The sequence below is a fragment of the Drosophila albomicans genome, chromosome 3, assembly GCF_009650485.2.
Source record: "Drosophila albomicans strain 15112-1751.03 chromosome 3, ASM965048v2, whole genome shotgun sequence".
Lineage (NCBI taxonomy): Eukaryota > Metazoa > Arthropoda > Insecta > Diptera > Drosophilidae > Drosophila > Drosophila albomicans.
The window spans coordinates 20596580-20620901 of NC_047629.2; the positions used below are offsets into that span (position 1 = coordinate 20596580).

At 39.7% G+C, this 24322-nt stretch overlaps 2 protein-coding genes across 15 annotated transcripts in view; both read left to right on the forward strand.

The window, feature by feature from the left end:
* The window catches only part of LOC117572337 (serine/threonine-protein kinase N), a 43048-nt gene that overhangs the window by 10163 nt on the left and 8563 nt on the right, over positions 1–24322 (forward strand). For 2 of the 14 annotated variants that reach the window (XM_034255078.2, XM_052003990.1), the window contains exons 1-3: positions 13111–13516; positions 13593–13914; positions 16808–17352. In XM_034255078.2, coding sequence (XP_034110969.1) covers positions 13250–13516; positions 13593–13914; positions 16808–17352 — 1134 coding nt within the window. In that variant the 5' untranslated portion in view covers positions 13111–13249. Of the gene's footprint in view, positions 1–3153; positions 3489–7140; positions 7492–13099; positions 13517–13592; positions 13915–16807; positions 17353–24322 lie in introns of those variants that run through there. The other 12 variants (XM_052003988.1, XM_052003989.1, XM_052003987.1 and 9 more) reach the window with 11 other exon arrangements.
* On the forward strand, positions 19324–24292 carry LOC117572339 (uncharacterized). The gene is made up of 4 exons (XM_034255086.2): positions 19324–19537; positions 20707–21064; positions 21122–21553; positions 21620–24292. The coding sequence occupies exons 2-4, from the start codon at positions 20879–20881 to the stop codon at positions 23231–23233; spliced, it is 2232 nt and encodes a 743-aa protein (XP_034110977.1). The 5' UTR covers positions 19324–19537; positions 20707–20878; the 3' UTR covers positions 23234–24292.

The window sequence follows — 24322 nt, forward strand, 5'->3', positions numbered from 1 at the left end:
TCTCGTGTATAATTGACAGGCGCTCATTTTCCGCGCGAATGCGGCGGCTTTCCCAAAGATCGTTTTGTCTTTTTTTTTTTTTATGCAACATTTTCGTGGTTTTTTTCTCGTTTCTCGTATTGCTTTATGTATTTGCACTTTTCCTTTTTGCCGTAATTATCATGAAACTGGTACTCTAAGCCTTTTTCTTACGTTACGTTATATTATTTTATTTATTTTTTATCTGTCTGCTTCTTTTTTTTTTTTGGGCGCATTGCGTGGCGAGTTTGTCAACCTCAGATGCGTGGGTTTGTTGCGATATGACGCATCTGACTGAAGAAACTGTAAACTGTATAGACTTGGCCAATTGCAATAAAAAAATATGAAAAACTTGATGTGATTTTCTTTTGGCTTTTAGCTTATCAGCTGCTGTTGGTGCTGCTGCTGCACTTGGCATTGTAGCCCCTCTTCGTATTGCGTGTGTCTTGTGGCACATTCAACATCCGGTTTGCTGGCTCGTTTTGGGTTGTTGTTAGCCATTTGCTGCTGACTCGTTGCCGAGTTGCCGTTGTCGGTGCTAGCTGCTTGGCAATTTCCGTTTATTGACTCGTAAAAGACGCAACAATATCGTAAAATGTCACAGTTGTGTCTGCTTGCGTCTTGTTGCAATTCAGTTTTTGACTTTATGAAGCCTTCTTCGCCGTTGTCGCCGCTTCGAGCTTTCATTGCCCCACAGCTTTTCTTTGGGGTCAGGAAGTGTGGCGACAAAGAAGGCGAAAAAAAGCTGCGGAAAAATGTAGAAGGAGACACATCCGACACATATTCAAGGTTGCGGCTATATTTAACTCAACTTGCGGTTTAATTACAGAAATTATTGCTGAAATGCGGTGCAAACTAGTCGAGCATTTAGTACTGGACATCCCCCTTTTTTTTTGTATCTACAGATGTATCATTAAATCTTGCAGTTTCATTTTCGAAATTATAGTAGTTGTTTGGTTATACGATAGTAAATTCTACGATATACGATAGTCAAGCATTTAGAATAGGGAATTCTATTTATTTTTGTAACTACAGACGAATCTGAAATGCTTGTCCCGGTATTTGTTAGTCGAGCCATGCCGTATTGAGCTTTTCTGCTTTAGCATGTTCGCGTTTACGATAGTAAAGTCTTCGATAGTATTCGATATACGATTATCAACCATTTAGAATAGGGAATTCTATTTGTTTTTGTAACTACAGACGAAGCTTAAATACTTGAGCGGGTATTTGCTAGTCGAGCATAGCCTTATTGAGCTTTTCTGCTTTTGCATGTTCGCGTATACGATAGTAAAGTCTACGATAGTATTCGATATACGCTTATCAACCATTTAGAATAGGAAATTCTACTTGTTTTTGTAGTTACAGACGAAGCTGAAATGCTAGTTCGGGTATTTGTAGGTGAAGCAAGCTTATCTGTTTTTGCCTGTTCGGGTATACGATAGTAAACTCTTCGATAGTATAGTGAATTTTACTTCTTTTTGTAACTACACACTTAGTTAAAATACTTGTCCGGATATTTGCTAGTCGAGCATTGTTTGGGTATACGATAGTTAAAGATACAATAGTATACCTGTTCGGGTATACGATAGTAAACTCTTCGATAGTATTCGAAATAGGATAGGATGTTGAATAGTGAATTCTACTTATTTTTGTAACTACACGCGAAGCTGAAATATTAGTTCGGGTATTCATTAGTCGAGCATTGCCTTCTTGAGCTTCTCTGCTTTTGCATGTTTAGTCATGTCGCAAGATAAGACTTTCGGAATAGTTGCAGCTGTTGGCGCAAGATAATGTATCTTTTTATTGTGTATCTATAAAGTAAACTATGCTCGTCCCGAATGATTAATAATAGACAGTTAGATTAGATAGTCATCTTACTTGGCATGCAGATTTCAAGCCACAACTGTACTTGATGCACACAAAAAAAAACCCCCCTTCTCACCTACGCAAGTATTTAGCAAACGTTTTAGCCAACAAAACCCTTGAGGGCGTCAGGGTTGCAGATTGCTGATTGCATTTGGGGGTAAATAGCGACGAGTATCTAATTAGTCGGTTCAGCAGTCGTCATTGGTATTTGTGAGGCTTCAGTTTGAAATGTGGCTGTCTGGCTGTATGACAACCCTTCTTGTTAATGAGGGTTGTCAACGGTGATTGGGGAAATTCTTTTGTGCTTTGTTCTCCATCTGCTGCAGCTCTTGTTTTGTGGGTTCGTCTGGTCGTCGGGTCGTCGTCAGGTGGCACATGGAGAAAGTCACGCTCTGTCAGATAGCTTCTAAGTGAAGCGGCGCCATGCTGTGCCTTTGGCATTTCTTTAATACCTCGTTTCACAGCTTTTTCGACTTATGCAAATGACACTTGGCCAGCACTTGGCTTATCTCATAGAAATGGATGTAATAATAAACAACGGCCGTAAGCTGGCTAAAATGTGTGACAGTTTCATAATAGGGCCCCAACCAACAACAACAACAACAATAATAAAGCTATTGCAGTGAAAAATGTTAACCCAAAAAACAAAAACAAAAATAAAAAAGGCGAAGACTAAGATGAAGACGAAGAGTTGCCTTAACAGCGGCCGAGAAATGTTAATCAAACATAGCTGTACAATTCTAAGAACTGGCACAATAAAAGCCACTCCACAACAAGAACAACAATCACAACAACAACAGTAAAGCGCAGCTTAGAAGCAGCACACAGAAAACCCAAAACGAAAAGAAGAGAGAAGCAGCGAACAGCATAAAAATAATAACAACACTTGTGCGCGTATAGAAGCTGGCGCACGCGCAGGCCAATTAAGAAGCACGGCTCTGCTCTGCCAGCGACGACTGCAACGTAGACGTCAACGTCAACGTCCAGTCATTCATTGAAGCATGCAGCGAGAGCTTTGACTTTGCTTTCTTTGCTGCAGTTTTGTGCTCGCTCCACTTTCGCTGTGTTTGTGTGTGCAAGCCGCGCTCTCTTGTTGAGTTACTCTCTCGCTCGTTCTCTCTGTGAATGGCTCCCACTCTCGCGCATGCTCAGCGCGCTCTGCTGCTGCTGCGGGCTTTGGGTTTTTGGGTTTATGTCTTTGGCGCTCAGTTTGCTTTTAGTCGCGCTTGAAGCCGGTTGTTGTCGTCGCTTTACATACGCTTTGTGCGCCTTACGCTCGCGTTGTCAACATTTTGTTATTATTTTTGTTTTTTACGCGTTTCGTTGCGTTGCGTCGCGTCGCGTAGCGTGAAAGTCTGGCAACAAATGCATAAATCGCACAGTGTCTCCTGAGGAAGGCGCGCGCGCCTCTTTTTCGTGTGCATTTTTCTCGATGACGCATCAATGCGCTTTGAGCCAAGTTTTGTGTATTGACAGTGGCAGTGACAATAACATTGACAAGCACTCACACACAAAGTCAATGTCCTTTTTCGCGAAACAACGCCCCAACTCTTTACGTTGCGGTTGTGTGCCAACTTTTGGATTAGCCGCACTTTTTGAATAACGTAAGTTGCTAAATGCTTCAACGCGACGCAAAGCGACTCGATTCGAGTTTTGAGCTCGAGTTGATTTGGGCCATTTATTTTACAGCTTCAGCTGCTTCTTCTAATAATAATTAAGACAAAAGCGTACAGAAACAACAACACCAGCAGCGAACAGTAAAAAAAATCAAAAAATACCGCTTGGGTGAAATTCCATTTCTCTTTTAGTTTTTTAGTTGTTTTTTTGTTTTTTGTTTTTGGTTCCCCGTTTGTTCGTTTACCATCTTTGAACGTTTATAAAAAGTGAAAATCAAGTGACAATCAATTAAAATTCGAGACCAGGCAGCAGTCGAAAAAAAAATCGAAACCAAACCAAAGCATAGCAAAAGCCAAAAGCAAAAGAAAGAGGAGAAAAAAATCGATTTTCAATTTCAAGTGACGGCGAGTTTTTGTTCTAATTTTGTCACACAATTTTATTTATGTGTGTGTGTTTTTTTTTTTCTCTGTTGATACATTTTGAGTGTCTTCCTCTTCTACGTGGTTCTCCGTGCTGCGTTGGCTCGTTTTATTTTCGTTTCTTTACGTATTTTTCACAGTACTTATTCGATGCGAGGCTTAACCCAAATTCACTTGTTGCATGCGCTGAATAAGCAAAAAAATACTAAAAAATTTACAAAACACAGAAAAGTGAAAAAAAAGAAGAAAAAAAAAACAACAAACCTTGCACAGAATCGAAGAAAACTTTTGTCGCTGCCTTTCTATGGCTTTGCATTAATGCAATCTACACACTTACACTTACACTTACAACTATCGACTGGGTCAGACCCAAGGCGGTTGCCCGACCCACTTTCAACACATCGAGCTCATCCCCTTACCCCTCAACCCCAATCGCAATCCCAATCCGGAGGTAACCCCTTAGTTGGATCCCCGCTCAAATTACAAAAACGTTGACAGCTCGCCTGTCACTAACTAAAAACTAAACGAATTCATCAGCAATAATAACAACAACAACAACAATGAGTGTGTGTTGGATGAGTGTTGCCCATACTCGTATTATAGTAAATTGATTATAAACACATGAAAAGCTCATTCTCTCACTCTATTGAATTGTGCTGTTGTAATGCAAAATTCACATTTGGTTAACATCAAAAGCGGCAACAAGAATTCAAACAACATTTCGCATAATAAATAATGCGTCGCATTGGGAATAAGGGGGGAAATAGTTTTTAATGGGATTAAATTCACTTGCCTCTTTATTTACTATGTATATGTATTTGTAACTATAACAATTAAGGCAAAGCCATTAACAGTATCGAAATCGATTTAAATGCTCACCTGTCTTTCGTTACAAAGAAAACAACACATTGTATCTTAACAAATTGCAGCCGAAATCAACAAAAAGATTGTTTAGGCGGTTTTTAGCGCTGACCAAAAATCAAAACAACAACAACAATAATTTGTGTGTTGTTGTTTTGTGTGCTGTTCATAAATGGTCAGTTTGTTGTTTGTTTTTTTTTTTTTTTAAGCAATTGCGTGTAGATGTTTAAGTCTTTTTTGTTGTTGTTGTTGTTGTTATGTATATACAACACATAGATGAGATTTAGTGTGTGTTGTTGCTCGAGTGCGAAAATCGAATCGCTTCCCCCACAATCCACACATCCACTTGATATGCTGCGGTCTCCGTCTCCGAAATGCGTGGGCTGCCTGCTCAAGGGTAGCCTCGTCTTGTTATACTTACTTGTTGATAGCTGATATTATTTTTATTCACAAAAAGCAACAAAAAAAAAAACTAACATCAACATCGACCTTGTTTAGATTTGAGTTTCATGTGCGTGTTTGGACTACACTAAACCAAATGTATAAATGTCCATATGTTGTGCCCCCTTCCCCCCTCCCCGCATCCGTGCGTATTACTCGATGTACAAAGTGTGGGCACTTTCGGGCAAATGACCGATTAGAAATCGCATCAGTTTCATGTGTTTGTCTCTTTTATTTTCCTGTTTTGTTGTTGCATGGGTAACATCAAAGCGGGGCGCCAACAATTTCAAATTGCCAGTTATTAATTGCCCCAGCACTCTGAAATCTCAAAAAAAAAATAAATAAAATACAACACACAAAATGCCGAAAGCCAAGTAGCCAAGTAGCCAGCCGGGTTGCCAAGCGTTTAAAAATTACACATCATTTCGCAAATTGTTTAAATGGGCGAGAGAAGAGGACGGAGTGCCGGTAACAGCGTCATACTTTCTGTCTAATAACATGGATTAACATAATGCACAACTGCTGTTAATGAAGGCCACACTTACTGCGTGAGCTTAACAGCGGGTGCATGTTAATAACATGTCAACACACTGTTAGCGGCTTAAAAGCATAAGGATGAATGTCAATGCACTGTTAACGGTTGAATAGCAAAAAGGATTGCAGTATTATACTAGAATTTTCTTTTTTGTATTTTTTGCTGTTAATAACATGTCAACACAACGGTTTAATAGTAAAAGGATGGAAGTCAATGCACTGTTAACGGTTTAGAAACCAAAAGGGTTTCGGATTTCAACTAGAAAACTGGAAATTTAAATTAATCTGTGTTCTTAATATGTCTATATTGACAATATTATTATTATTTATGTAAATGTACATAAGTAAAATGCACAGTAAAAATATTGTCATAGAATAATTTATCTTAGAAACGATGCAGAACATCTAGATCATCAATATCTAGATAGATATGAGCTAATTTTTGTCTTTTTAAACTTACTGAATTTAGTTTTATTCAACTTTTTCTTTCATCAATCTCTTTGTTATGAAATACACTATTTTTTTGTATTCTCCTCTTACAAATCCAAGAGGCAATTGAATATTCGACATTATCTTAATTTGCCAAAGCAAAATAAATAAATATTTGAATAATTGCAGTTCGTTAAGCATGCATTCAAATTATTGAAATACTTTTATCGCTACGCTAGATTGCATATAATATTAAAAATACTTAATATAAGCTGCAAATTGTTGTGGCCACCCTCGCTATATATCTATCTCTGACGCACTTGACTAATGCATATTCTTTTTCTCTTTTGCTTGCAGGTAAATGACAAGAAGTGCAAAAACAACATTAAAACATTTTCCAAAACGAATTTGAAATTTTGCGACAAGAATAACAAATGTTTCCAGTTCCAAATTGCAAACCGAAGAGATACATATAGAAAGACACACACACACACACACAATTATGTATATTTAGATGGCAATAAAATAAACACTGAGGTTTGCGTATCTGTGTTTATGGCATTTGTATTGTGTGCTGTATCTCTAGATGTATCTGTATCTGTATCTGTAACTGCGAATGTATCTGCAGTTGTTGTAGCGCTTTGCTCTCGCTGCATACCGAAAGCAAAACATGCAAGAAAAATGATTTGTTTTTCCGTAAATTTTGCGCATGAAATGAAAAGCTTTCTAATCGCTTGACTGCCTCAGCTTCATTGCAGTTTGCGCCCTCGTAGCGCCTTGACATTTTCCGAATTCAATTTCGCTCGCAGCGTGTCGCGATTTTTCCAACACACACATACATACATACATATAGATTCAAACTGAAACCAATTATATACTATAGATACGGTATACTCAAATATACTCTTAGTATGTATATACTTATATAGTATATATAATATCACACATTTGGCAGTTTGTCGCCATCATTTTTGCGTCGCGCGTTCGCTTTGGAAAATGTATATAGAGAGAAAAGATTCGCATATTTTGTCGAAAGTGCTCGCCAAAGAAAAGCCAAACACACTCAAACGAGAGAAAATACAAAACCCATAGAAAAGCGTCGCCAATATTGAGCAATGCGATTATTATACTAGCTGCTCACATGTCTAAACCATATCACTAAACTCCAACAACAACAACAAAAAGAGCAACTATAAGAATAACAAAGAACGTCGACGAACATCAATAACAATAGCTTAGCATGGCACTGACAATGAATATGGTCTTTTTAAAGGATTTACGTTCACGTCTCAAAGGATATCTACACGTATGTATATCATCAATGTATATAATCTCTTATCGTTGTGTGAGTGCGCATCGCATTCCACACAGAAATTGCAATTGAATATGAATATGAATGTGAATGTGAATGTGAATGGTCTGGCATGAATGTGTCTGAATACAAGTCGAATGATAGCACGCGCGCAATTTGCTTACTTGACTCATGTAGTCAATATGGAATACCCCGCAATTAAAGTGCTACTGTGGGGTTAATGGGTGGGGAAGATAATAAAAGACTGCACTTGAATGTAAATAAATAATGCTACAGAGAATGGAATATTGGATTGTTGTAAAATAAATAAGGAATATTACAGCTTAGTGTATGAAATGTATGTAACAGGCAAAAGGAAGCAACTCTGACCCTATATAGTATAAATATTCTGTCTGTCTGTCTGTCCATCTGTATGAGCACCTAGAACTCGGAGACTGTAAGAGATAGCACTTGTTATGTTTGCTGTCGATCAAGTTTGTTTCAAATTTTTGTCACACCCACTTCCGCCTCTGCAAATCGATAAAAGTCGAATAGCAAGCAATACCAATACTAACTATAGTATATAACTATAGTATTACCAGAATTTGGCTGACAATCTAGTATACTTTGCACTGAAGTACTTTAGAAATATACCAAATATAGCATTCGGTACATTCCAGTATTTTTATGGTATATTTTTTTAAAATGAATACCGCACTGAAAATAAGAATTCCTTCTTCGAGCAAATAAATTTGTAATTGGCAGCAGATCGTTAGGTTATAATACGTTTGAGAAAACCGATATTGTTTTTTTGTGTGTTCGAAAAATGTTAATTAGAAATGTAAAGAATGTTCTGCTCACATTTTATTATTGAATAATTGAAAAGGGTATTTAATATGTCGTGCATTTTATTATTTGCCAGCATATTTGATATTATTAATTGAACGTGGGTAGACTCTCTTCTCTTTTTCTGTCTCTTTTCTCTCTCCTCGCTAGCATATCTTTTTCGCTCTATAAAACATCACTCTTGCTCCATTCCCCGTAAACTCTCCTGTTGCGCTCTCTCTCTCGCTCATTGTCAGCCCACACAGAAGACTGCGTCAAAAGAAAGCCACAAAATTTAGCCATTTACTGTTTACTGACGTCGCCTTAACCCAGTGCTGTCTGCTGTCCCTCCCCCTCTTCCTCCCCTTCTCTCATCGTGCGTTTCTTCACTTTTCTCCCACTAGCTTCACCATTTCCGTTTCTTCCCACTCGCTCCCTCTCTCCTTGCCATCCTTCCGCTGTCAGTTCTGCAAATGCGACTGCAACTTTTGCAACTTTCTCAGACAGCTGGCTGTCATCATCATGACCGCCCTACAGACTGGATACCCATTGCTTATTAAGACTATACGAATACTAGCACTCACACACACACTCACACTTGTATTTGTATCTTGTATCTTTGTCTCTGCTGCAGCGCATTTCACATATCGTTGTATCGCATATTATGCTGATTATTCAAGTATTCGTAAGTGTGTTGTGTCAGTTTTTCTTCAAGTAACAACTTTGGCTTTCTGCAATTGCATTATGCAATTCACCCCCTCGCTGCTGCCCTCTCTCCACTCTCTTTCTCTCTCTCTCTCTCTCTCTCTCCCTTTGGCACATTATCACCGAGATGGGTTTTTTTTTCTTGTATTAAAGAATGCGCCGTGTCGTTGTTGAGCCGCTATAATTTCACATACTTACGACAATGTACGACTCGTAAAACATTTCCCAGGAGCTTTTTTTTTATTTATTTTTCCTCTTTTTTTACGCTGCCAACTGAAAAACTCTTCATAAAAAAATGCAAAAAAGAAGCGAGACAACCTAAGCCATGGGGAGTCGGAAAAGTCAATGATGTTATTAGAGTGGAGTTATGTGCTTGGGATTAATGTGTTAATCTATGAATAATGTGGATGCTATGCAATCCATAGATGCATAGAAAGTGGAGCTTAGGTTTGGCACATCAACTGATTAAGATATGTATTTTAATTGAGGAAGCTAAGTATTGAGTTCGGTTATTACTTTGGTATTTTGAAAAGAATTGATTGATCTTATAAATCTATGATTCTCACTTTTACTTATGTTGAAACTTTTTGTTTCAAAAAAGAAATAGTTTTCGTTTTTATATTTTTATTTTATTTGATGTACAAAACATATATTTTGCAATCTGGTATAAATTTATTATGCAAAATAAGCTGTAAAGGCCAACTTAAACTTTTGTACTTAAATAGAAAAATAATAAAAGATAAGAAATACAATGTAATGAACGTAATATAATACATTGTTGGGGGAAAGGATTTTACAAATAAAAGTGAATTACATTTAAAGAAAGTTTCAACTTTGAATATTTCTTTAATATTATTTTCTTTAATTTAAAATCAAAATTTGTAGCTGAAATTTATTTGTACCGACGAAAGATTTTATTGACAAAATGAAAGTATTTTGTTTATTGATTAGTTCTATAAGCAACTTAAAATCAAAGAAAATCTGTAGTTTATAAATGACAATTTCGATCTTAAACTGCTGATGACAATTTTATTTTGATTTCAAGAAATAATAAAATTTGATTTTAAGAATGAAATAGTTTTCGTTGCTGTTGGTTATTTTTATAGTAACTTTATATCGACTTAAATCTATAGTTGATAGTTTAGGTCTATGACTTCTATAGAGACTTTTATATCAACTTCGAGAGAGAGAAAGAAGGTAAAAAATAGTTCTTTTGTTGTAATGTTAGTTATGAATGAGTGTAGTGTTTGCATGTAGTTTCACAACTGAAGCGAAGATACGATGACTAAACTGTTCGAATGCCATAAAACTATCTACGCCATAACCTCTATTCTTATCAGAGTGAAACAGTGCGTATTAGTAATATGCTTTGCTAATCAAGCCATGTGCTTAACTCATCCATTCCCAAGGTAGTGTTTACGTCGCGACGTTTGTAACCGTCACAGGGCTTTGGCCCAATGATAGTCAACGAGGGGAAAAAAGTATCTCACTGTAATTCCGAATGCAATCAAATGTCTGTCGATGCGGTCAGTCGTTCGGTTCGTCTGTCGGTTGGTGGAAGCGTCGTGTCAGCTGCGTTCTGTTATCAACAACTGGGCCGAAACCAGTTGGCCTGGATGGCTGGCTAACTGGCCAGCTTCGTGAGTCAGTTAGCGCGTTCGTTTGTTGCCGAGGTTCGTGACAAATCGACATCGTTTTGCCTTCGTTTTGCCCACCCACGAGCTGTGCAGCTCGGCTTGTTCAACGCATTTATTAGCACCGAATATGACATTAATTTCACTCGAAGTTCGATTGTTGAGGTTGACGGGACGCGTGCGGTTTGCGGTGTGACAAGTGTGTGACAGGCTCGCAGTGTGTGTTTGCAACAAGTGGCAGGCAGCTCTAGAATTTGCGTGTGTGTGTGCTTTATGTAATTCACCTAATGGCCAAGGCCCAAGCAAAATCTATTGAAAATTTCATCATATCTTTCAACAGCATATAAAACCCTATATACAAAGTGTATCAGTGTGTGTGTGCGAGTGTGCCAGTGTGTGTGTGGATAAACAAACGAGCTGCTTGAATAATTTGCCAGCTAAGTTTGTTGGCCAGGCTTATCGCTCTTCACGGGCCGGGCAAAGAGTCTCGCGATAAGAACACGCGTTGCGCAGTATTTCCGTCCCTGGCAATCGGAAGGGCATTAAAATTCTCATATTATTTATAAGAGAGTATTTTCGACTGTTCTGCTCGCATTGTGCAATCGATCAATTAAATGTGGCGAGCCCTACATTCGAAGCCATTAAAGTCGCATAAAGACGTCGTCGTCGTCGTCAGAGCAATTGTTAAGAGTGATAATTCATTTTTGTGTTTTTGGAAACTGGAGAAATTCTTATAAATATTCAACGCGTTGTGCGTCGAGTCGCAAACATGGCCAACTGACAGCTGCTGTGCTGACCATATTCAGGCTAATTGGCAATGAGTCAAGTTCAGTTTACAGACACTCACAGTTCACAGTTGCCAATAATTAATGCAAATTTTGCAGTCAATTGGCAACGCTCTCTAAAGTAGAAATACAAACTACGCGTGTTTTCGAACTTTATCAATTCTTAATTGTGGGATAAAAAGAAAAGAGCAAAAAACGAAGAAAATCAATTCGATCTCCAGCTGTGTCGACTTACAAAGTAAACTACTGAAAAATACAAAACAATCGCACAATATATAAATATAAATGCCAGGGGTTCGTGACAAGCTAACAATGCGATCTCTGTCCGGGTTTAATAATAATATTTATATGGAAAAAGGTTCGAGTAATAACAACAAATTGCCAGCTGAGACTTGTCGCCTTACTATGTAAGAGTTTTGCCTCAAAAAATTGCAACGTAAACAAAGACTGTTGCTTATGTTTTTATTTTTTATTTTTCTTCAAGTCATGCGGAATATAAACTTCTCTTATCTGGCATTAACAGACGTATTTATAGTGCCATGTTGTGCTATGTGTCTATGGCCCCCTTTTTATTATGATATAAACATAATAGTTTCCATTTTACTAAGCTTCTGATAAAAATTGTAAGCATTACATTCTTGTATTATCATTAGCAAATATTTTGCTTAATGGAATTTAATCTAAACCCTAAATGATTAGGTTGTTTACTTCTGGTTTGCATTTCAAAATATTTCGAAATAAACTTTGTATTTACATAAAATACTTATGGCTTAATTACAGCTTCATTTTAGTGATTTTAATTTTACTAAGCTATAAAACACCTAAGAAAGTTGCAGTTGAGTGTGCTTGACTTTGAAATACCCGCTACCCACTTTGAATAAAAGCAAAACATTGCGGTATTATTCTTAAAATATTTCAAAAATATACCGAAGGCTATATTTGGTATATAGTTAAAGAACTACATTTGAAATATACAGAATTATATCTTAAATAACTTCTACAATTTGTATCCCATCGTAATAAAATTGTCAGGAATTATAAGCATTACTTTGCTTACCCCCCTTAAAATTCTTGTATTATCATTGGCAAACACTTGCTTTAATGAATTCAATGTAAAGTCTTGCTGATTAGTTTTATTTACTTATGGTTTCCATTTCAAAATAAACGTAAAAAATAAAGAAAACTTTCGTTTCAAATAAAATAACTCTGCTATAATTATGTGTTAGCTTCAGTTTGGGTTTTACCCAACTTTCTGTTTCATGTCGTTGTTCTATGACAATTGAAGAAAGTTTTTAACGATTCTCAGAATTGTGAGTGGCGTGAAAGTTTTGTGACAAGAATTGATTTGTACATTGCAATTGAACTTGATTAGAAGCCTCGTTTTTTTTATTCTCTGTTTGTAATTTGCATCATAATTGCTGACGCGCCGGGTGAATGATTCAGTGAATGAATGACTGTGGTTTGATATCAGATCGGAAAAAAGAGAACTGAGAATTTATCAGCTTCATTTAACTTTCTCGTGTTGTCGCCGCTCTGATGATATGATGATGATATGACAATCTAGAACCAGTCCAAAGAAGCTTCAAGCACTCCTTGTCAGAGTTGTTGTTATTTCCTCTCTCTCTCTTTTTCGCTTTTCAACTCTTGTACATTTTCTTGATAACTGACAGCTCTTGTGGAGTCGTGTGAAAAGTCGACGCAAGTCGTCTAATTACCATGAACTGGTCACAAGAAAATAACAACAACACAGACTGCGACCACAACAACAACTAAAACATAAACCCAATCAAAATTCTAACGAAACGAAATAAAACAGAAACAAAAATGTCGAATCTGGTTAAGCGAATACGCAGCATGTTAAACGCGCAGCCAAAAACCGAGGCAACAAACATCTCCGATGAGGAGTTCAGGCCACGCAAATGCAACTCATTGCCACGGGGTCGCCGTGCAACATCGACAACAACCTCGATAAGACGGCGAGCGAGTGCCTCGCGTTTGTGGCAACGCATTGTTTCGAATTTCGAGTCATCCAACGGTGGCATCTTCTACACCGACACCTTGATAACCGACTCGGGCGAAGCAATCAACGAGGCAGGCTACTAAACTAAAATCCTTTTGTTAATTCTGCTTTACAATTAATTTAATATGGTTGCATTTTCTTTTGCAGGGCGAATACATAAAGCATCCCGTTCTGTACGAGCTTAGTCATAAGTATGGCTTCACAGAGAATCTGCCCGAGAGCTGTATGTCCATACGGCTGGAGGAGATCAAAGAGGCCATCAGACGCGAGATACGCAAGGAGCTGAAGATCAAGGAGGGCGCCGAGAAGCTGCGCGAAGTCGCCAAGGATCGTCGCTCGCTCAGCGATGTCGCCGTGCTCGTGAAGAAGAGCAAAAGCAAATTGGCCGAACTAAAGTCCGAGCTGCAGGAGCTCGAAAGTCAAATACTGCTAACCTCTGCCAACACGGCGGTCAATAGCAATGGTCAAGGTAAGTTATGCCACGTATTTGAAGCCACCTTTTGGTGCCATTAACAACCAACACTTGATTGCCTACTCCCCTCAAAAACACAAAAAAAAGAAGCAAAGCAAACAATAAAAAAGCTAACCGTTTAGTCGTCATATCTTAACGGGTATTTGTCACGCAAACTGCCATCTGTCTGTCTGTCTGCCTGCTTATGCATCCATCCATCCATCCATCTATTTATTTTATCTGCTAGATACATTTGTATCTATGGCAAACGCTTTGCGTGTTCACTTACATTACCTGGCGCGAAGTACTTGTGCGTTTATCGTTCGCTTGCTCTCCTATCGCGTATCTATAGCAAAACACTTGGCGAGTGTCAAGTTTTTTGTGTGCTCCCATATACCCTGTAATTAAAACGAAGAGGCAGAGAGTTGTAATAGTTATGGGAGAAAGATAAGTTAAAGAAATGTTTCTAGATGCTGATAACTATAATTAAACAAGCTATTAAAGTGTAGTTTTGTAAACTGAAATGCTTCCCAGTTATAGCTGTAGGGTATGTCTTAGTCATGTGCACTATCTTGGGTTCTTTTTTGTTTAGTTTCTTTTTCTTTCAACTATTGACACAAGTGGCATGAAATGTGACTGTTCAACGTTTCGGTTTGTTCGACTGTCTCGCGTTGTTCTATCTGCTTCCGTGTTTGGCCAACAGCAGCAACAACACACAGCAACAACAACAACAACAAAAGAAGCTGCTACCATCAACAGTAGATTCCATCAGCATCAGCCTCATCATCAGCTTCATCATCAACATCATCTCGTTGTGTGTGGCGTTGAAAGCTTCATGTGCTGAATTGATTGATATGTTTGGCAGCAGCTGCCAGTCAGTCAGCCAGTCAGTCAGTTCACTTGCTCTACTACAACAAACAACAACTGCAGCTATAGCTAAATGACATTCCAAAGCAGCAGACGGAAATTTCGTAGAGAATTTTCATGAAAAATGCCTCTTGATAAATAGATCAACTTGCCAGCGCCAGGCATAAAACGCTGAGCTCAGCGAGTACTTCGTCCCGTAAGCACATTCTTTGCCTCAGATAAACATTTATGCAATGATTCAGGAAGCGCAAATACTAAATGTTAAAGAAGTTGTCGAGTTGCCAGCGCAATTGCTATTTATAACCATTTTTATCAGAATTAATTTCTTTGCTGCTTTCCTCATTAATAAAGCCAATTAGTTGCATAGCCTTCGAAGCCTTTTTACTCTCATTACATTTTTTCGTTGGCATCTGCCCAATTAATTATTAAAATACTGTATGAATTCCATGTCTTTTTTATTAAAAATCTTTAAAATACACTTTCTTCGAATCTGGTATAATACATACTCTAGGTATATTTTGAATGATAGTATATCGATATGCCAGTTAGATCTATTGGTACATTTTTAGTTTATAAGCGTGACACAGTTGCCAACTTCTCAAAGAAATAAACAATTTAACTTGTTAAAATATCATCACAATTCATTAAAGACTTTTCTTTACTTCCTAACTTTGCAATAAACAATTTAACTTGCTTAAATATCATCACAATCCATTAAGGTGCCACACAATCCTTCAACTAGCTCCGCCTCGAACTTCGTGAAGTCCATTAGTGGCTGTTGCATGATGCGTTTGCTGTGTGGCAGCCACAACCACACACACACACACACCGTCACAAGTTGCAACTTAATTGACGTCTATGCAACCATATTAAACTGTTAACTGCAAACTGTAAACAAAACGGTGGCTGGCGCTGACTGATGGCAGCAGCTGTTGATTTGAGATGAAATGGGTTGGGATGCAGTGAGAAATGGGCAATGGCTAATGGGTGATGGGTAATGGGTGATGGGTTGGGTGTGTGTCATCCAGTCAGCTGGCGGTCAAGTGAAGCGACCTGTGTGAAGCGTTTAAGCCATGTTAATCACAGTTGACCCTTGACATTTGCCAGCATGCGGTTAAACGCTCTGACACCCTTTACACAGTAATCAGCGTGTGGTCGAGTGGCCAAGGTCAGTGTCAGAGTGAAGCGATTACAGCTAATTAGAATAGAATTACGACGGCAATTAGACTACAAGATGCGCAGCAATGAAAACTGAATGGAATGGATACAGAGAATTTTCTATTTTTATACCCGTTATTCGTAGGGTAGAAGGGTATTTCAGCTTTGTGGCACTTTGCGATTGGTTGCGATCAGATAACAATCTCAGAATTTACTCAAGAAGAAATTCAAAAATATTTGACAATCTGGTATATTTTGAGTGCAGTAGTATATAAACATACCAATTGCTGTTGTTGGTATATTTTTTCAGTATTTTTTCGGTATATTTTATCACTGTTCAGCATTTATTGAAATTGGGCAGCGAGTCGAACAGACTTTCTCAATTGTTTATTCAATTATTGTGCACTTAAATTCACCCTGATTTTATAGAATATACAATAACGAATATTTGTTTACGATATCGATTTGCCAATACAATTTTTTCCCTTTTTTTGATGCTACTTCAGTCTTTACTGTTGGTTGCAATCGGATTAAAATCTTAGAAATATGTAACTGATGAAATTATCGAAATATTGCCAATCTGGTATATTGTCTATTTTGTGGTATATCTTTATTTAAAAATATATCGATAGCTTTTATTATATTGGTAGAATTTTGTCAGTATATTATTGGAATATAATTTACCAATAATACTGTATTGTTTAGCTTTTTTTTAAATTATTTAGCGGGTATCTCACAGTCAAGCAGACTTTCTCACTAGTTTGTTGAACTATTGTGTACTTAAACTCTCCCAGATCGTATACAATATCCAATAACGAACATTTGTTTACGCTATCGAAATACCAATAAAAATTTCCCCTTTGTTTCATCCTTCGTGTGTTTACAGAAGCAATCGCATTTAGTGGCATTGATGGCAGCGGTGCTGCACAGTTTGGCGGTTTGGGTGGCAACAATGCGATGGCCGCAGGTGCAGGCGGTGCACCGGCAACGCCCAATGACAAAGTGCTGGCCTCGCTGGAGAAGCAGCTGCAGATCGAGATGAAGGTGAAAACGGGCGCCGAGAATATGATTCAATCGCTGGGCATCGGATGCGACAAGAAGCTGCTGGCGGAGGCGCATCAAATGCTCGACGATTCAAAGGCCAAGATTGAGTTTCTACGCTTGCGCATCATCAAAGTCAAACAGAATCGCGAGCAGGCGGATCGCATGAAAGCCGCGCGCCAGCAAAACGAAGAGCATGGCGGTGGCGGAATTCTTGGCACTGGCAGCGGATTAACGCAACTGCAGAGCCTGGAGACGACGCTGGAGGAGCGCATCGAGGAGCTGCGTCATCGTTTGCGCATCGAGGCCGCCGTCGTCGATGGAGCCAAGAATGTCATACGCACGTTGCAGACGGCGAATCGTGCGCCAGACAAGAAGGCATTGCAAGAGGTGAGTGTGCTCTAGTTAATGCTACTTACCTGCTAGCCACCGCGACTTATTTTCTAATTAGATTAACCCAAATAGCATTTGTAGATCTGGCCGTTGGCCAGGTAAGTTCGCGAACCGCGGGGGCGGGCCAATCGCAAGGCCTGCCCAGCATTAAAACGTGCGAGTGAGAATGCCTGAGAGAGAGAGAGAGGCTAAGCAGCTGCCAGTTGTGTGTGGCGTGTGCCACACGGCGTATGATTCATGTGCGCATTGCGTATACGTGTCGTATGCCGTATGCCGATTGCCTTAAGGCGAAACAAAAAAAAAACCACTCAACAACGAGGCGAACAAAAAAACGAGGCTAATTACGCGGCTGTTGAAAATATTTCAATTTTTTCCTCGTCTTTAAGTTTTCTTATGTGCTAACTGTCGCCTCATTAATTTACTTGCGCGGCATTTTGAAGAATGCCAGCCAGGCTCCTCTTCTCTGGGTCTTGGCTGGCCCTACAGACATTGTGTCGACATGCTCGCAGATTTAGGAACTATTTAGCGAGCGGTATGTTGAGTTAAAGCGGCGGCATTAAAGTGAAATTGCACAGCTTATAGAGAATTTGGCATTCTTATTGTTAAAAAGTGCTTAAAATATTGTGATCTAAAATGTATTTATTTTAAGTGGCAGCATTTCGCAGAACTTTGAAGTTTATTTGAGCCAAATTGTCGAGTTTTCTTTGAATTTAAATAGTGTAAGATGACTTAAGCAAGTCTGGAAATTCTAGTTGAAATATTTGAGATTACAATTAGAGTTTTAATATTAAAGATTTCTATTTAAATTTGAAATATTTTCGATTAATATCTATATATATTTCAAGATATATATTTTACATTTAAATTATAGGAGTTTAATATTTTAATTCTAATGTTGAAGCTTTAAATTTTACATATTAAATTTGCTAGGCAAAGTCGTTGCTTTTCTGTATTAGATATGTATTTATTTAGACCACATTGCGCTGCATATTTTATGCCAAAGGAAATTGAGTTCACATTCTCGTATTTACTGCTGATGATGACCGACAAATTCCTTGCAGCCTGAATGATCTGTATAAATATTTAAATGCACTTCCTTTATGTGCGACAGATTCTCTAACTAACTGCATTTTACCCAGTTGAATTAACTCAGTTACTCGCTCTTTATTTATACTTAAGCTCTTGTAATCCATGGTCACTAAAATACATTTAAATAGTGTGTAATCCATGGGCTGTCCCCCAGAGAGTATACGCTTGTCGATGTGCCACAATTTGTGTGCCCCTGCTGCTGTGGTGCTTCGTCTTCGCAGCAGGTTGCACAATATTTCCGACTTCCTGTCGCGTGGACAGATGATTGCTTTGTGTCCACGCTACTCTGATTTATTTGTGTTGACTGATGCTGTTTTGTGGCTTTGTTGTTATTCGACTCTTTGCGCGCCCCATTGGCATTTCTTGTGCTCAACATTACAAATTACATATTTACCAAGAGTCTCTCTTCTCTCTGTCCGTCCATGCGTGGCCTATATTCTGTAGAGGAATCTTTATTCCTCCGTTTGTTGGCTGGCCACAGCTTATTTATTTGTGCAACGGAAAGGGGTGGAAATTCTTCTGTTGATGGGAGTGCAGTTTTTGACATAAACACATGCAACAACAGCAACCAGCAGCCAGCAACAGATGTTTTTCTTGGATATTTTCATGCCTGCCTTCAACGTCTTGCTCCCCGCTTCCATCGGAGGAGATAAACAAAAACGGTCAGCCAAATGCCCTTTGCTCATGTTGTGTGTTTGCTAAACATTAATAGAACTATGCTGAATAGATATATATGCACATATATAAATCTATCTATATAGAGTTTCTACGATCTGTGCATATATCACAGAGAGAGAGAGCGAGAGAGAAAGAGAGCGAGTGAGACACATGAAACACACACAATTTGTTCTCTAGCAAATTTTCACGCATTTTCAGTTTCAGTTGAGTTCAGTTGCCGTTTGGGCTGCGTGCGCGTTTTGCGTGTTTTTCGTTCGCCGTTTTTCCGTTATTTTCCTTTTTGTTTTTGCCTCGTGACGTTTCGGTTTTGGTTTCTTTTCTTTTCATTTATTTTTTGGTATAATTTTTTAAAAAAGTTTTTTAATTACTTTTCGGTTTGCAACGCATTTTTTTCGGTTGAAAACTTTATGCAGATGTAATTAAATGCGACAGTCACATACGCAAAAATAAAAGATATACATACGTATATATAGTACATCAAACACAAACGCACTCTCACTTTGATTCCAGGCATAAACATTACGCATACGCAGCGTGTGCTCAAAAGTTTAATTTCATTTTCTGTACAAATTGCGTAATTTTTTTTTTTATTTTCATGTATTTTATTATTACATTTTTCCGCCTTTGTTGTTGTTGTTGAGCGCTGCATTTTTATTTTCGTGCGTGCTTTGACCCAAATAGGCTTTTGAGGTCATCTTGCGATTTTTAGTATTTTACAACAACGAACTCAACGAACTTATAAATAAATGCACATAAAATTAGAAACGAAAATTTTACAAGCCGCGTGAAAAAAAAAACAAAACTAAAATAAAAACTGAAAGTGTTTCGCTTGTTTTGTGCGTCGTTGAATGAAGCTAAAAATAATATTTAATTTAAAGAAAAATCCACGCAAGAATAACGAAAGAAAAATTAATAAAGAGATGCAAGAATAACAATAAAACCGCCCACTGTGCGAGGGTGGCTCAAAAAGTGATTGAAACTGTTTCGGCCAAACTCATGAAGTCATTTCCAATTTGTGCTCAATAAAGATATATGCAAAAGTCGTGATGAATCAGTTGTTATATATGGCTATTCGTATGGCACATTTATCAAATTATCTGTGCTGCGATATTTCACGTCTGATTTGTCTGTGACGCTTATTTTTAGCTTTTCAATTTGCATTAAGCAATAAATTTTAATTAAAGTTGAGTTATTAGTGCTTTTTTGATCAGTGCAACAAATGGAACAAACATTTTCCCTGTGATCTTTGGCAAATTCAATTAAGTTTTATAGATTGATTCAGTTGATGAATTCATTTCAGAGAGCATAGTTTTTGCTGGTAAAATTTTCATGAATTTGCTTTAAATTATTAAAAGATTTGAAATTTTATACATTGATTTATTTGATTGAGCATTGCAATAGATTTTGCTGGTGAAATTGTTTGTGTTACAATCAATTTTCAACTAATGAATTGAAATGATTGAATTGTGTCAGTATTTTAGCATTTTCTCGATCACTTTTTGAGCTGCCCTCGCATGTGGATTAGTTCGCAGTTTGTTTGTTTGTCGAACTATCAAGAGCAACGTTTTCGCGTTATATTTTTAGCATAATCTATAAGAATATCAAGACTATATGCCGCATATCTGTGCCGATCTCAAAGCGTGTTCTCATCGAGTAGTAACCAAATTGGAGGCGCACCTTGAACAACGTTAGCAACATGTGTGTCTAACGAGTGTGTCCCGAACATTGTGTGTGTGTGTGTGTGTGAGTGTGGATAATGAGTGAAAAGCGCGTGGAGAATCCTCCGCTGCCACATGAACTCACCGCAGAGTGGACTGTGCGAGCACAGTTGACATTCGCTCGGGGCGGGGAGCCAGTGCAGCAGGAATACAATGCACAGGATCCGTTGCATCCGGTGCGAGTTGTCTACAAGTGGTGCACGCCCGAGGTGGAGCAGGAGAAGGTAAGCAAGCCGCTTGCTGACTGTTCAAGTGTGGAAATTAATCAGCGATCATTGTAGGCAACGGCTGCCACAAGCTTTCGCAGCACCAACTCATCGGCCACGTATGCGGACTCGGCTTTTGGCAGTCCGCAGGCATCGCGAGTGACGCAGGCGCCGCAAGTGGCGACTCCAGCCGGTGGCGTTACGGCTCAGGTGTGTGGCACACGTTGTCGCAGCACCTGCAACATTGTCGTCTCGGCCGTGGCAGACTTTCTGCCCGAACAGCTGGAGACGTTGAACGAGCCGTTTGTCTATCACAGCAAAGTGCGAGCACAGCAGCTGCGCGATGCCTATTCACAGACCAGCGACACGGAGGAGCAACGACTGCAGCAACAGCAGCAGCAACAGTTGAAGCGTCGGCCCGCCGCCTACGATCAGCGACGTGCCACAACCGAGTCGCTGATGAACTTCTCGAGTCGGCGACATGCGGAGGAGGCGAACACCTTTGTGGTGAGATAGTCTGAGCAACAACAGCAGTAGCAGCATCAGCTTTATGTTGTCTTTCATTCTTTGTAGCCAACCTACTCGCCCACGCCAACCACGCCCTCGTCCACATTCAAGTCAACGTCACTGCCACGTATACCACAGTTGCCGGCAACGCCGTCGCCTCGTCTGCCCAATCTGGGAGAGAAGAAGCCACGCACTGTGCACATCGATGTCTACTGCACTGGGTCCGAGGAGGATGAGGATGAGTTGCAGGCGGATGCCGACGCGTCTAGCTCCGATTCGGAGGCGGACAGCAAGCAGCATCTGTACGAGTTGGACTCGAATTCCACGCCACAAACGGTGCTCGACAATGAGCAGATGCTGCTGCGTCATCAGCGCATTTCCAGCGGCGCTTTGCCGCGTCGCCTTGCACAAAAGTCACCTCAACCAGGAGGAGGAGCTGCCAAGCAGCAGCAACAGCAACAACCACAACAATTGAATCTCGGTCATGGCATCACGAAGTGCAGCACAGCCGAGGAGATCATCGAGTCTAAACAGATGCTCTTTCGCCAGCACATTGGCGATCAGCGTGCTGTCAAGCTGTCCAACCTTCGCCAGAAATACCAGCGTCAACCGAGCGACGAGACACAGAGCAGCTCGTATCCCAATTCCTCACGTTCCACGATGCCCAGGGATGCCACCTGCAGCAGCGTGTCGAGTGTTCTCGCTGGCGACTGTGTAGACTCCTCCTGGAAGGAGACAGATGAACTGGACACGCCCAGTTTGCCAGCGTTTGCTGCACTCACCAAATCCGATAGCTTTGAATATGAGAACTCGCTTGATCGTGTGCGCATCAGGCAAATGGAACGCCTTTGGTCGCGTCAACACTTCTTGGAGCAGCCGCCAACACAACCGACAACAGCGATGCCTTTGTCGACGTCGCCGCATCCACAGCTGACGACCATCACGGAGGTTCAGTCACAGCGCGGTCTGTTCCAGCGCAGCGATACGTTGCCTTCGGAATCGGATGCCTTCTCCGAGTCCAACATGGGCTTCAGCACGTATCCCGGTCGGCAGGTGCATCAGATGTTGCATCTGCAACGCAATCGTCCCGGATTCCTGCAGTTCTTTGGTCCGCCTGCCAGTCCCGAGCCAACGCCGTTACAAACGCCGCCACAGACGGCGCCAGTGACGAGTGTAACGGGCGCTGCTGCCGCTGGCATCGATCCCTTCAAGCGACTGCATCCGGGCTATCGCTGGAAGAGCGAGGCACGTGACAATCTCAGCGTGCAAGCGGCACCCGGTTCACCTTCGTCGGAACGCAGTTCTCCACAGCTGCTCTCGGCAGCCAGCACAGTGCTGAGATGCGGCAGTGAGGCACCGCCCAGCACTACATCAGCCACTACCTTTGGCACTGTAATGCCATCTCCATTGTTGCCGCGACGCTTTGACATCTCACGCGACAGTCCGAGCTTGGCCAGCGAGACGTCCGTGGTCTCGGGCTACACTCAGGAGCATTTGGAGAAAACGCGTCGCTTTGGCAATGTGGTTGCAATGCGCAAGCCGGGACATCATGTCGGTCCCACCAAGAATCCCAATTGCCACTGCGAGAGCTGCCAGCGCTGGCTCGCCGAACGTTTCCAGCTGCGCGGTCGCGCCTTTTCCCTCGGCGAGCGACCGTTGCTTCGACGACCGCAGCCCTAACTGGAGTAGTGCTTAGGAAACAATTAGATAGACACTAAACCAAAAAAAAATAATAATTTTGTCATTGCAGAGTTGTAGAAATAGGATAATGAAGTGAGTGGAAGCAGTGTCCGTCTGATAAGGAGTGGAAAAATAATGAAATTAAGGAAGAAGTTAAAGTCCGAAGGAAAAGAGAAATAATGGGGAAGAATATGAAGAAGTTAAAATAATTATCTATTTTAAACACACTCTAAGATAAGAAATAACTAATATAGGTACTCGGAAATTAGAGAGGAAGAGCAAGAATTTTTTGGGAGAGCTTAGATATGTGTACTTAAGTCTCCTGTGAAGGTAGATGAATTATTTGTTTAGGAATTTCTTAAGTACATATAAGTAGAGTTTTTTTTCTAAATTCTCTACTAAAGATTCATTAATTCTTAAGAATTTCGCTACTTCTGATACAGATATAATAGAAAATATAAGAATTCTTAAGGAGTAAATGTACGTAAGAAATTTTGGTAAAGTCTCCTTTAAAGATTAATTATTTGGTAGGAATATCTTTACGTCCGTTTCAGATCTCTTAAATTAGGGTGTCAAACTTCAAATGGTTCATTTTATGTTTATGTTTTAGCCTAAATATACAATTAAAATTGATCTTTTGGAAGGTATCGAAATTGTTTGCAACGCTTAGAAGCTTTCTTTTTAGCTAAACAAAGTGTTTCTCAAAGTTTAAATTTGACTTCTGTTCGATTTCCAACTCTGCATTGGCAATTCAATTTCGGTACGCATCGATGTTAACAATTTCTTGTTGCTTTAGCTTGCATTTAACACTCTGCATAAGTTGCCAACCACCTATTAACCACAGAACCCAATCCCAACCCGAAATCCAATCCAATTCACAGCCAAACCAAAACCCAAAAACCGATCGATCCATGCCACAGCTGTGCCTTACTTTAGTGACTTAAGTTTAAATATTGTTCAGAATGTTCCTCACATACACACACGAAATGTGCGCTGAATCAGTTCTTAATTGTTGGTAATGTAATAAACAATAAATAAATAAATTAGTGTTAAAAAAAAAGAACTTGTTGTTTATATTCCGCAACTTAG